General features: G+C 49.4%; 5 protein-coding genes across 5 annotated transcripts; 4 read left to right on the top strand and 1 right to left on the bottom strand.

Annotated features, from left to right (window-relative positions):
- Nucleotides 1-1,217: 1,217 nt before the first annotated feature.
- On the top strand, nucleotides 1,218-1,442 carry N7500_000472 (uncharacterized protein; the record flags this gene model as incomplete). Its single annotated transcript, XM_056671618.1, has 1 exon — nucleotides 1,218-1,442. The coding sequence occupies one exon, from the start codon at nucleotides 1,218-1,220 to the stop codon at nucleotides 1,440-1,442; it is 225 nt and encodes a 74-aa protein (XP_056537191.1).
- Nucleotides 1,443-1,947: 505 nt separating this feature from the next.
- Nucleotides 1,948-4,047, top strand: N7500_000473 (kinesin-3 family protein uncB; the record flags this gene model as incomplete). Its single annotated transcript, XM_056671619.1, has 2 exons — nucleotides 1,948-2,305; nucleotides 2,378-4,047. 2 exons carry the CDS (start codon nucleotides 1,948-1,950, stop codon nucleotides 4,045-4,047), a joined length of 2,028 nt encoding a protein of 675 aa, XP_056537192.1.
- Nucleotides 4,048-4,578: 531 nt separating this feature from the next.
- On the top strand, nucleotides 4,579-6,261 carry N7500_000474 (translation initiation factor eIF2B subunit delta; the record flags this gene model as incomplete). Its single annotated transcript, XM_056671620.1, has 2 exons — nucleotides 4,579-5,202; nucleotides 5,269-6,261. 2 exons carry the CDS (start codon nucleotides 4,579-4,581, stop codon nucleotides 6,259-6,261), a joined length of 1,617 nt encoding a protein of 538 aa, XP_056537193.1.
- A 2,908-nt stretch (nucleotides 6,262-9,169) lies between these two features.
- Nucleotides 9,170-9,715, top strand: N7500_000475 (uncharacterized protein; the record flags this gene model as incomplete). The annotated part of the gene is made up of 1 exon (XM_056671621.1): nucleotides 9,170-9,715. One exon carries the CDS (start codon nucleotides 9,170-9,172, stop codon nucleotides 9,713-9,715), a length of 546 nt encoding a protein of 181 aa, XP_056537194.1.
- A 318-nt stretch (nucleotides 9,716-10,033) lies between these two features.
- N7500_000476 (DNA-directed DNA polymerase alpha subunit POL12) lies at nucleotides 10,034-12,133 on the bottom strand (the record flags this gene model as incomplete). Its single annotated transcript, XM_056671622.1, has 5 exons — nucleotides 10,034-10,207; nucleotides 10,279-10,404; nucleotides 10,464-11,580; nucleotides 11,635-11,885; nucleotides 11,969-12,133. The coding sequence occupies 5 exons, from the start codon at nucleotides 12,131-12,133 to the stop codon at nucleotides 10,034-10,036; spliced, it is 1,833 nt and encodes a 610-aa protein (XP_056537195.1).
- Nucleotides 12,134-12,189: the final 56 nt, after the last annotated feature.

Consider the following 12,189-nt stretch of genomic DNA (forward strand, 5'->3'; position numbering starts at 1 on the left):
AATCCTACGTTGACTAGAATCTTCCGTTATTTGTCTTAGTAGTCTACACCAATCAAATTCGATTTCAAAGGCCCCCCTGCCCCGATAGCTCGGATGAGACCTCGCACTACTGTAAGTATTAATCAATACTAGTGTGTACAGTCTCTTAGCAAAAGTCTTAACAACACCGCTGTCGTCGATCCTGAACCTAGGCCTAACCTCGGCTTTGGGTTAGGTCTGGATCTAATATCTCGACCTAGCGCTACCTAAGGAAGTTCTAGGTTACTCTGTACTGAGGTTTGGATAGACTATCAGTCGATGCAAAGTCGAACGGGACATCTGGAGCATGGCGTTCTGCGTCCGAGGGCTCCAGGGAGGGCTGCGTCACCTGCTTACATAATATACAACATACCGCCAGGCTCACCGCTCATAGTCCGGATATTGCCACACATCAACACCGGGGCCCCGCAAATATTGCCCAGGCGGAATGTAGCTGATATTCGACGTCATCTATTATATCGACAGCATTCTAAGACTCCAACCTTGGAAGTACCAGAGACAGTCGCAGAAGATGAGTGGCTTTCGCGACAGCTTATGGGTCTTGATGGCTTCTAGGTTTCAAGAGCTCATGGGCACTCGCTTTTACCAGTACATAATCGGCTCGCACTTGGCCTGTGAGACAACCTCAACCAGGGTAGCTACTGAGCTAAGATGATTCCTGTGCTTTGATTGCCACTGGAGAGATGGATAAGAAAGGTACTATCCGTGGTGTACCGAAAGAGTCAGGGATAAAATAGCACTTCGTGGCGAAAAACCTATGATGGTATATTCATACATCCTTCCATGAATTACCTCAGACCAACCACGGCCCACACCAAGCACCAACTGACTGGCTCTCACTAAATCAAATTTCAGAACTCAATCGAATTAGTGGCACAACTAGATGCATCTGAATGGCAAGTGCGCAGAAGGACCAAAGATGATGTAGAAGTGCCATCGTCATGGTCAAATCATTGCCACCACTTCCAATACTCATAAATAGAGACGGTTTTCATCAAATAGTTGATTCCTCATCGCACAAACTGAACATCCTTACCACATAATAACATCACACACATACACACACGGTATGCTATCGCCTTATCCTTTCAACCCTGTGAGAAGAGCGTCTGTGAAGACGACGGTGGAGGCTGTGACGCTCAATATATCAACTCTCGCTAACATTATATGAAGACATCATGCCCCGTGAGAAAGGTGAAAATAAAGGCCAGGAAGCTCCTCATGTCAGAGCCAAGACCCATGCCACGCAAAAGGCCTCCCACAGCGAGATGGGTCCTACCGAACTTTTAAGTGAACACATGGACGCTTCTGGCAACCCAGTTCCCGATCCAAGACCTCTCCGAGATGATGATACCGACTTGGTCGAAGCTATGACAGCGGACACTTCAGACTTCGAAGAGTAAATATGCATTGCGATTCTTTTTTTGTACATCGGGACGAAACTGGATGTGATAATACATATATGTTGATTAAAACCGAAATCGAAATTATCCATGATTCCAAGAATAAACACAAAAGGGATCCCTGAGTATAACAAGGTACAGGTTTCAATATGTTTCAATAAGTCTCAGTAGAAGAGCAAGTATATATATAGTGGAGTAGGCGGGCCATTGCTATAGCAACGGCACCTTAATAGACGGTGACACTTTGATGTCGTAGAACCTTGGAAATCACCTTGCTATTATTTTCAATTTCAATTCCAATTTCAATCTCGTTCTTCCCTATTTTATACATATATACATTCTTTCCTCCAAATATGCACTAGACGTGTGTTTACAATGAACTGAACTTTCCCTAAGGAAACAACGCGCAACAGTACCGACCCCCCTCCCCTTTCACTCATTCCATATTCCCTTGCCAATCATTTGTTTCCCCTTTGTCAATCCTATTCCATGTAAATCCCATTGCATGTACCACTCTCTTCTTGATCGACGACGCGACGCCGTCACCGCTTGTGTGCAGCTATTGAGCGACAACAGTAGGGACATGGCGCTAGATCCGCGCTTCTATCACCACATCGGCCATCCGGGCCCAGGCTCGATATCTTCAGCCGCTTCATCCGACATATCAGCCGCAACAGGAATCACCTCCCCCAGCATTGTCTCCACCTCCGCTTCCGCTGCCACCCTTCGATCAACAGCCTCCAGTCCTTCCTTCCGCGCCCGAGAGGGCTTCGCAATACCCCGTACAAGAGATGGGATGGCTAGTCCAACACCAGGAGGAAATGTGCGTGTCGTCGTGCGAGTGCGGAAGTTCTTACCTCGAGGTAGGTGTTGCTGGGGAGAGATGCGGGGAGGCGCGGTATCTAAAAAGGAGGGTTTATTCTGACATCGTGCAGAAATCGATCGCAAGGCAGAATGTTTAATCTCGATGGACCCACGCACGCAAATTACATGCCTTCAAGCCCCGAAACCGAAACCGGGTGATCAAGGGAAACCCAAGTCACAAGCCCGCGGCAAAACCTTGGAGAATAAATCTTTCACTTTCGATAACTCTTTTTGGTCCCATGATGAGGAGGATGAGCATTATGCACACCAGGAAGACGTTTACAATGCTCTCGGTGAAGAGTTCTTAGATCACAACTTCGAAGGATATCACACCTGTATCTTTGCATACGGACAGACAGGCTCAGGAAAGAGTTACACGATGATGGGAACACCAGAAAGGCCTGGCTTGATTCCTCGAACGTGCGAGGATCTGTTCCAGCGCATTGAGAGCTCGCCTTCTCCAGATATCAGTTATAACGTCCGAGTGTCGTATTTTGAAGTATACAACGAGCATGTTCGCGACCTTTTGGTCCCACGAACAGATCCCCCACATTATCTCCGCATTCGCGAATCTCCATCAGAGGGACCATACGTTAAAGATTTGACAGAGGTCACCGCAAGGAACTACAATGAATTGATGAAGTTTATGCGAAAGGGTGATGTCTCACGAACCACGGCTAGCACAAAGATGAACGACACCTCGTCTCGATCTCATGCAGTCTTTACCATCACTTTAAAACAGATCCACCACGACTTATCAACAGATGAGACGACCGAGCGCACTGCTCGGATCCGGTTGGTCGATCTTGCAGGTTCCGAGCGTGCCAAATCGACCGAAGCAACCGGCGCTAGACTTCGTGAGGGTGCAAATATCAACAAGTCTTTGACTACGTTAGGGCGTGTCATTGCAGCCCTCGCAGATCCCAAGAAGCTCCGCGGTCCACGAAAGGGAAAAGAACTAGTGCCATACCGTGACTCAATCCTGACATGGCTATTGAAGGACAGTCTGGGTGGAAACTCCAAAACAGCAATGATTGCCTGTATCGCGCCCGCCGATTATGAAGAGACTCTTTCGACTCTTCGCTATGCAGATCAGGCTAAGAATATTCGGACACGGGCACGGGTCAACCAAGACCAGATGTCGGCAGCTGAACGCGATCGACAGATTGCAGAGATGACAGAGACGATTCGCACCCTTCAACTCAGCGTGAGCCAAGCAGCAGTCAACCAGCGGGCAAGCGAGGCCGCCGATGAAAGACTCGAAGAGTACCAACAGAAAGTCGAGAAAATGCAACGCCTCATGGAAGAGAATAAGATGGTCAGTGAATGTAAGATACGACAACTGCAAACAGAAAACGACGCTTTGCGCATGCATCTCAAGTTGGCAGTTGAGAGTCTCAAGAACCCGATTCCTGCCATTACTTTCGAGCAACGGAAGCCTAGCATTCTGTCTCTGAACGATGAGAGTCAATACCCTAGTCATGATCCAGAAGACCGCGAAGGCTCTCCCTTAGTATCAGATGCCGAATCTGACATGGACGTCTGGGAAGATGATGACACTATCACCGACGATACCACCGAGCAAGAGGCCCAGCAAATGCAAAATCACATGCATGATCTTCTTGGTGACCTGAGTGTCTTCAAGAGGAAGCTGGCCACAGACCATGAACGGTTCCGCCCGATCGAGGACCATACGACTCGGAAACGGCGTGCCTTAGGAACCATTGTCAGCAATCGTTGAAATGCGCATATGCCTCTATTTTTATCTTTTGGGTGTACAGGGAATGAATGGAGTTGGCGGCGATCTCTTTGTCTGCGTTCCTGCGATGTCCTTTGGAAAGTTTGAAGTCTTTGTTCGGACTTCCTTGATTGAATTGGGACCAGACTAGTCTTGGCCTGTGTACTTGTTTCTGTTATAGCGAGCCCCAGCGATGAATAATGAGACACTTGATGTTATGCATGTTTCAATGCCAGCTACCCTACTCATTGGGTATCGCGGGTCTCTTTCAGGCCGCACTCTTGTACGGAGGTTATCCCATTTAGTCAGAAGTAGTAAATGATTGAGCTTTCACCCCAAGTAGTCAGCTCTCTAGATATTGAGCTTTATTCAAGACATTGTTCATTGTACTCAGCGATGAGTCGCAAATTAGGGCTGCGTCGCTCAGTGGGCCGCTTATGGCATCATTTCTTTTTCCGTGAGTCAACCCTCTCCCTCCTTCTCCCCACCACCTTCGCCGATCCACTCTCACACGAGAATTAATTCACAGACAAGATGACGGAACGCCCTGACTCAGCGCAGACCGCGCAAGCCTCAAACCCTGCCCTATCGCAATCAGAGCAGGCTCAACCCGCGACCGCAAACTCTCCGCAGACTCTCCCGATCCGCAACTCAAAACCCACTCAGCCCACCGAAGATGCGCCCGCGTCTACAGATGGCGCCACAGACAAGCCGCTTAGCCCAGCTGAGTTGAAGAAGAAAGCCAAGGCCGAGAAGGCGGCCCGACGTATCCGAGAGAAACTTGAAAAAGAAGGAGGTGCCGCCAACAGTACCACTCCCATTCCTGGTATCGGAGCCCAGGCTCGTCCACCAACCACACCGAAAAAGGATGCTGCCGGTCCTGGCTCTGCCCAGAAGGGACCGCGAGCACCACCACCGCGCCGTGGCTCGGGTCCTCTTGCGCAGACTGGGTCCGTTCTCGTGGAGCAAAAGAAAAAGAAGGATGATAAAAAGGTTGCCATCTTTGGGCATTTGTACGGACAACAGCGCCGTGTCACTATCGCCGGCGCCACGAAGGAAGTACACCATGCTGTCTTGGCCTTGGGTATGCAGTTGATGGACTACACTATCTGCGGTAGTAGCGCGCGTTGCGTGGCTACGCTGATTGCTTTTAAACGAGTATGTTGATTTTTTTTTGTTGCATCCAAAACATGGCCTTTTATTCTGACACGTCGCTTTCTAAAGGTCATTGAATCTTATACAACTCCCCTGGGCACCTCCCTGGCTCGCCACCTGACAACACACCTCTCGCACCAAATCACCTATCTCTCGACCTGCCGACCCCTCTCTATCAGTCAGGGAAATGCTATCCGTGCTTTGAAGCTGTTCATTGCCGGAATTGATCCCTCTACCCCTGAGGCGAGCGCAAAGATCTCGCTCTGCGAGTACATCGACAACTTTATCCAGGAGAAAATTACTGTCGCCGACCAGGTGATTGCCGAAAACGCCGCACAGAAGGTCCAGGACGGCGACGTGATCGTGACATTTGCCGGCAGCAACATTGTCAAGCAAACACTTTTGCTAGCACACAGCCAAGGAAAGCGATTCCGCGTCTCTATCATCGATTCAAGACCCCTGTTCGAAGGCAAGAGCCTCGCCCGCGATCTCGCCCAGTCTGGGCTCGATGTCCAATACTCCCTCGTTCACGCCATCACCCACGCCATCAAAGACGCCACAAAGGTCTTCCTCGGCGCTCACACCATGACCAGTAATGGTGGCCTGTACTCCCGCGTCGGCACCGCCCTTGTCGCCATGTCCGCCAAGGAGCGCGCCAGTGGCGTTGAGATCCCCGTCATCGTCTGCTGCGAGACAATCAAGTTTACTGACCGCGTCGCCCTCGACAGCATCGTCGTCAACGAGATCGCCGATGCCAACGAGCTGCTACCCATGAACACCCCTGTCTCCCTCGTCGTTCGTGACCCGGCAGATGCGTATGTCCCCCCTCCGCCTGAGAATAAGAAGGGCGCAAACCGCACTCCGGCTCCCGAACCTCCTGTCATCCCACACAAGTCATCTTCGTCGCCTCTTGCGAACTGGCATAACACTCCCAATTTGCAGCTGCTGAACATTATGTATGATGTTACGCCTGCTGAGTACGTCGACATGGTCATCACTGAGATGGGCAGTCTTCCTCCCAGTGCGGTCCCGATTGTCCATCGGATGGTGACAAATCTGTGATCTATGAATTACTTTACGTTTACTTTGCAGCATGGTCATGAATATGGAGCGTATCGAACCTGTAATCTGAATCAAAAGCAATTAAATGGTTTCGACTGGCTAGGCGTCGTGATTTCCAGGTCTTTTTCCCTTTCTCTCTCTTTTCCTTTTCTTTTTGAACTTTTTCTTGGGCCGGCTTAATCTGGTCTACATGATTATAGTGGTGTGTATCTTTTTCCCCATGCTTGTTTGGCTCGTTAGATTCTGCTTTTGCGTGCATTGGGCGAACCCAACACTTGGTGATGTTGAAACAGGAATGAATAGACAATATATCTGATTACCTCTATGTAGCATGGGTTGTCTGGAATCAATAAGTCTTATCATCATCCAGTTCCTATTGTAGGGCGATTTGTCCATCTTTATACACATGTATCATCTTCACCCTGGGTCTTACCGAGTAGAAATGCAATGCATGATTCATTTGGAGTGGATGCAGAACCTCAGCAAGGGGCTCCCACGACCACATTGGGATTCATATGTAGTGTTGATATATGTACAGAGTACTGCCTTGGAGAAACATAGTCCTCCCGACCTGGGATTTCAGGTGCACCTTCCTAATTAGGTACCGCTCCTGCCTTGACACCTGATTTTGCCTACTGCTCCTGTCACCGTCCTCCTATCAAAGTCCTATAACGTAACTACTCAGACAGAATATATGTACCTGCAATTCGTATGTGAGAGCTTAAAATAAGTCGCGCTTGTCAAAACTTTGTAGGACTTGGTCGAATACTCCGTCGTCAGTAGCTTCATCTACTCTGCTAGAGCAATGAATCACCACAATTAGAGAGGAGGTCGGTCTATGGAAACCCTGCAAAGTAGCATAATGAGGATATCAATGAAAAAACCAGGCAGAATCAGCTTTGTTTCGTGATCAACACACAAGTTTTTTACTATGGAAATCAGAACTAATGCGGTCAAGAATGTACGGCAGAAAGAGATATCATGTGGCAAGGATTACGTCATGAAGTCCTGGTTAGGAAGGCGGTACGGCCATACCGGCAGGAAGGTACGCTATTCAAGGGATATGCACACTGTTCCTTCCATTTACACAAAGATAGGGTAAAACAAAAAAGAAACAAAAAGGAAACCGACAGCTCAGAGATTCGAACTCTGGCCCCCGAAGGGACTCGCTTAGCAGGCGAGCGCCTTAGACCACTCGGCCAAACTGCCTTGATGTAATTATGTCCTCATCTCACTCTATCTATATTGTCATAGGCTCCACTTTAATGATTCATTGCCCCAGGCATAAAAGGCAGGTTGGAGGTAGGTTAATAGATGTAAGGTTGTTTTCCGCCTTTACCAAGTTGACACATGTAAACATCCATTTGGGGACTTGCTATGTTGTACAAATCTAATGGCAACTAATATATAGTTCCAGGGTTATGTGACGAATGAGAGTATCATGATACTATAACAAGCTATCTACAAGTCTCTACGCAGTTGATCCCAAGCTCTTATCTAACACGAGTAATACAGGGCTGGTAGTGATGGGGTTCCGCACAAGTACTGTGTTACTGACAATTAGGGAAAAGTCGCTATACACGAACACTTTCAACCTCCGCGTGCTGCTTGGTTATCTTTATCCGCCTAGCTATAGAGCTATTGGGCAGAAGGCGAGATCCAAAGAAACCGCATGTAAAAAGATCTTGTAGCGAATCTACTTCAATTTCATCATATCATATAAATGATAAAACAGATTAATGACCTGCTTTCTCGAAACAAATACAGAATAGGTGACTGATACTTCTTGTAGCAGATAGCTGAAAAGGTGCTATGAGTTTTCCATGACTCGATTCTATTTGAGGGGCCCATATAACGACATGTGCACTCTCCACGCCATAAGTAGTCGGGGTCGAGGGTATGAGAATATCAAACTCGATGTCTCACAGCAAGCACAGGCCGAGAAGCGCCTTGTAGATAGAGGCAAAGCTGCAAAAGCTTCACCCTGCTGGGATGCCGTTTGTTTCTTAAGATAATGCGTCACTTGTGGTGACAAGGTGCTATGATACAACGCGTGGGTTGCTGCAGGCTACGGAGTACGTCACAGTATAAAAAACTCTCCTACAAGTAGCCGGACAAGTTGAACAGTTGATACGAAACAAGTGGCCCATGATATCGCAGGCAGGCCATGAGTTCCAAAGATTCCTTATAGTCCATTTGGTAGGGTAGTTTTCAACTAGCAACCCATGCAAGAAGAAGTAGGAAAGTGGGCCCTGCCCACAGGTGGGGCTTTTTATATTCCGGCATCGGATGAAGGTTACTCCGACGACGAGCCTCATATCGGATTGGGGAAGGTTGTGGGCAGGGCCTCGGGGTTTAACCTTGCTTAATTGTTTCCAACAAGCAAGGCGATATCAACTCCTTTTGAAAAAGCCAAAAGTTGAGAAATAAGAAATTGATAGCAGCGCGGAGATCCCCCTTAGTTTCTGGAGGGACTTGTTGAGCAGGCGAGCTGATATCTTTTTTTTGCCTTCTTTATCCTTCCTCCTCGATTTGCATTGAAACATATAGCCTTGCAATGTATAGATCTGCACGGAGTAGACTAGGGAAAGATCAATAGATAGCATGAGCCTTCCAAGTTTGAAATTATGGTATATCAACAGATACATTTCACGTGATATTGGCGGTGGACCCGAGGGTTATTCTGCCGTCAACATATACGGAAGATAAGCATACTTCTGAGTCTCCGTTTAACAATTTCATTGGCAAAATATCCTCGAATACCCCAAGATCTCGATAAGGAGATTTTAAAATCCCTCAAAATGGTATATTACCAAGCCCAGACTTCCAGGATTCCCCAGACAATCCACCAAATCCAAGCTTACACCAAGACCACCAGAGCAAAGACTCCTCCGCCTCATACCTACACATGCACCAACCGCGGCTAGCAGACCTCTTCGAAGAATTTACGCGTCCGCACACTTCCACAGCTACAAATTCAACAACGGACCCACACAACGCCAACAGCGTCTCTGCCGCAAACCGCGAAGCAACAAACACAGCCGCAAACGCCATGACATACGGCTCGACTTCTCCTTCTACAATTCCCTCATTCCTGCCAATTGAAGACATCTATGTGGCACCGCAATATCAGCCCCCGAACCCTGAAGACGAGGACGACGTCGTCCCAGACCAGCATGCGGCCTTCGGCATTACTCGCGCTATGGAGCGGAGACGAGAGGCCGTGTGGCGCGATCTTGGTCTCGAGGCGCTTGTTAATGGGGAAGGACATGGGCCTGATGCTGGGCCTTTGACTGGTCATGGAGGCGGTGGTGCTGCTGGGGCTGCGACTTCTGGGCCTGGGGCTACGCTGCGCGGTAGTGGGGGTGGTGCGGCGGCGGCCGGGGCGCCTGTTATTAGGGTCAGGGATTCTGGGCGGAGGATGGGTGGGCGTCGGGTTATTGGGTTGCGGTAATCAATATCGGTATTTCTGATACTTTGCGGGATTATCCTTACTGATGTTGGTGCTGCTGCGAGCTTTCTACCTACCCCAACAGGCAGGTAAAAGAGTGTCTTGTGTTACTTGCATTTTTACCGGAGCATTTCTTTTGGGCTGGATAGCCCTCATGATACCCACGTTGAATGTATTCTTCTGTTGTGATATATCTGAGGATCATTGATTCGTTTCTATTTGCGATCTTGTTCCAAGAACCGCCAATTTCAAATGGCTGCAGACCTAACTCAGTCTGAGCATTAACGCCGCGCGTAATGCGATATGATTATACATGCACCCCTAGATACGATTGATGTCGACTCGAGCCCGCTCATACAGGTTGTGACTCAGCTGTTTCTGTTCACGCTCGTGCTCTGCCACGAGTCGGGGGTGGATGGACATTTGCGCGTATGAGCCTGCAGCGCGACGCTTTGATAGAGTGCCTGGGTTGATGACTAGCACACTGTCGACAACCTGCAAAAATGAAAAGGTTAGCACTGCTTATGATAGGTGAAAATAAAAAGCCTCGGCTAGGGATGACATACCTTTACGAAAGGCGGTAGCATACTAGGCACAATTAAGATATCGGGACGGACGTTCCACCACTCGCCCAGTTTCAGGTAGGGTAGATCCACCATAGCGCCTGTAGCTATGCCACCTTCGGACCCGGGCTTTGGAAGATTTGATCGCGAGGTCGGGGGAACAAGGGGAAGAAATGGCGCTGCTCGACGAGATACTTGGGCAGACGGGTGAGCAGGGGGTTGTTCTCTGTGGGACGACCATGTAAGACCTCTTCGCGGCGAAGCTCGGAGAGCACGTCGTGTGGACACATTCCAATAGTGATTTCGTTGAACGATAATGTGACAGGATTCGAGACCATGCGAACCTGTTTGGGAAGACCAGTGTCTTTCTTGAGGAGCTGCTCCTGGGGCCAGGAGACGTGGCGGCTGAGTGCATCGCGCACCGACGGGACCATTACGATCGTGATACTGGGGACGGCGGCTGCAAGTCTTGCCAGTGGCGCCGAGATACAGTGTCGGAACATTAAAGAAAGTGTAGCTGTGTCCGGGTCGATGCCCTTGATATCTGGCAAGTCGAAATCGCCCGATGCAAGAAGAGGGTGCTCAATGTCCAGGAACGGACCCATCAGCACCAAACTATCGGCGTAGCTTTCGGCTGCTTTCTGGCATAGTTCCTGTAGTGGCTCAAAGTCCAAGTTGTCGTCCGCTGTGTAGGGCCCGGCCGCAACCATCAAGTTAAGCGGTGGGCTTCCATCTCCACCAAGCCGCTCGTTGATGCTATCCAGTGTCGCAGCTGAAGATACGGCTGGTGGCATCAGAGGAACTGGGAGCACTTCCTTGACGGTGAAATATTCGCCAGAAGGGTTGATTCCTCGGAGAGCCACGATTTGGCCTGGGAAGAAGTTCACTGCAGGCACCGAATCGACCTTCAAGGGAACTCGTCTACCGGCTCCAGTCCGACGCGAAGTCTCAAGCACAAGGGAAGCTGCGTTCAATTTTCCCTCGAGACTGTCAGAAGCGATCCGTCCGACAGCAATAATCTCGCTTGTGCTCTGGATGGCTGCACTGCCGAATGTAATATCGTCTGAATTGAATTCTGCCTGAAATATAGTCGCGAACTCGTCGATACGATCATCCAAAATCTCCGATGCTTCTGACAATTTCATGCCCATGGGCTTGTAGCCAAGCTTTTTAAGGTCCGTATTCGCCGTAGGTCTAATGCGCGCCTCTGAAAATGGCACCATTGGGGGTTCTGGCAATGATATGTGCGCATTGAGGGTTTCTATCGTCTGGCCAGGATTCGTTCGATCAGAGAACGGAACTGCTCTGTCACTGATGTTAGCACTTTTAACAGATGACACACGCCCGAAAAGCACCTACTGCGTTCCGTCGCCGGGTGTCCCAGTTGGTGTTTTCGTGCCCGCTTGTGATCCAAGCTTTTCGAACTTGCTGACTCTTGGTGTAGCGGGAGAGGTGAATTCGGCCTTGCGCTTTACGGATCCAAACCCATTCCCAGATCGAGCATTCGCGGCAGTTGGTGTCAATTGATCGAACATCCCAAACATATCGCCGCCAGCTGCAGCCGCGCCCGCGGGGTTCCCATGTTTGTGCTTCGTTTCTCTGCGTGTCGGCTAACTTTGTCACGAGTTTCGCGCTCCAAAGCTTCTTGGACATCTTGTTTGAAGCCTCGAACTGTGTCCATGGTCAATCTCACCCCCTCGCCCATCTTTATGCTGTATGATTCCCATTTGTAAAAGAGCTCCTCCGCGGTGATCGAATGCACCCGCAAGATGGAGAGGAGCTCGGCAAGGATATCCTTGGGGATCCCATCGGGAAATGAGCCCGCGAAAAATTCATTAAGCTCTGCCTCAACGTCCATTGTGGGGAGACTTGTATCGTGGATGGGCAATGGACATTGAAAGTGTAGACACGCGC

Source organism: Penicillium coprophilum (genome assembly GCF_028826855.1).
Source record: "Penicillium coprophilum strain IBT 35676 chromosome Unknown utg000001l_segment0_segment0, whole genome shotgun sequence".
In the NCBI taxonomy this organism is placed as follows: Eukaryota; Fungi; Ascomycota; class Eurotiomycetes; order Eurotiales; family Aspergillaceae; genus Penicillium; species Penicillium coprophilum.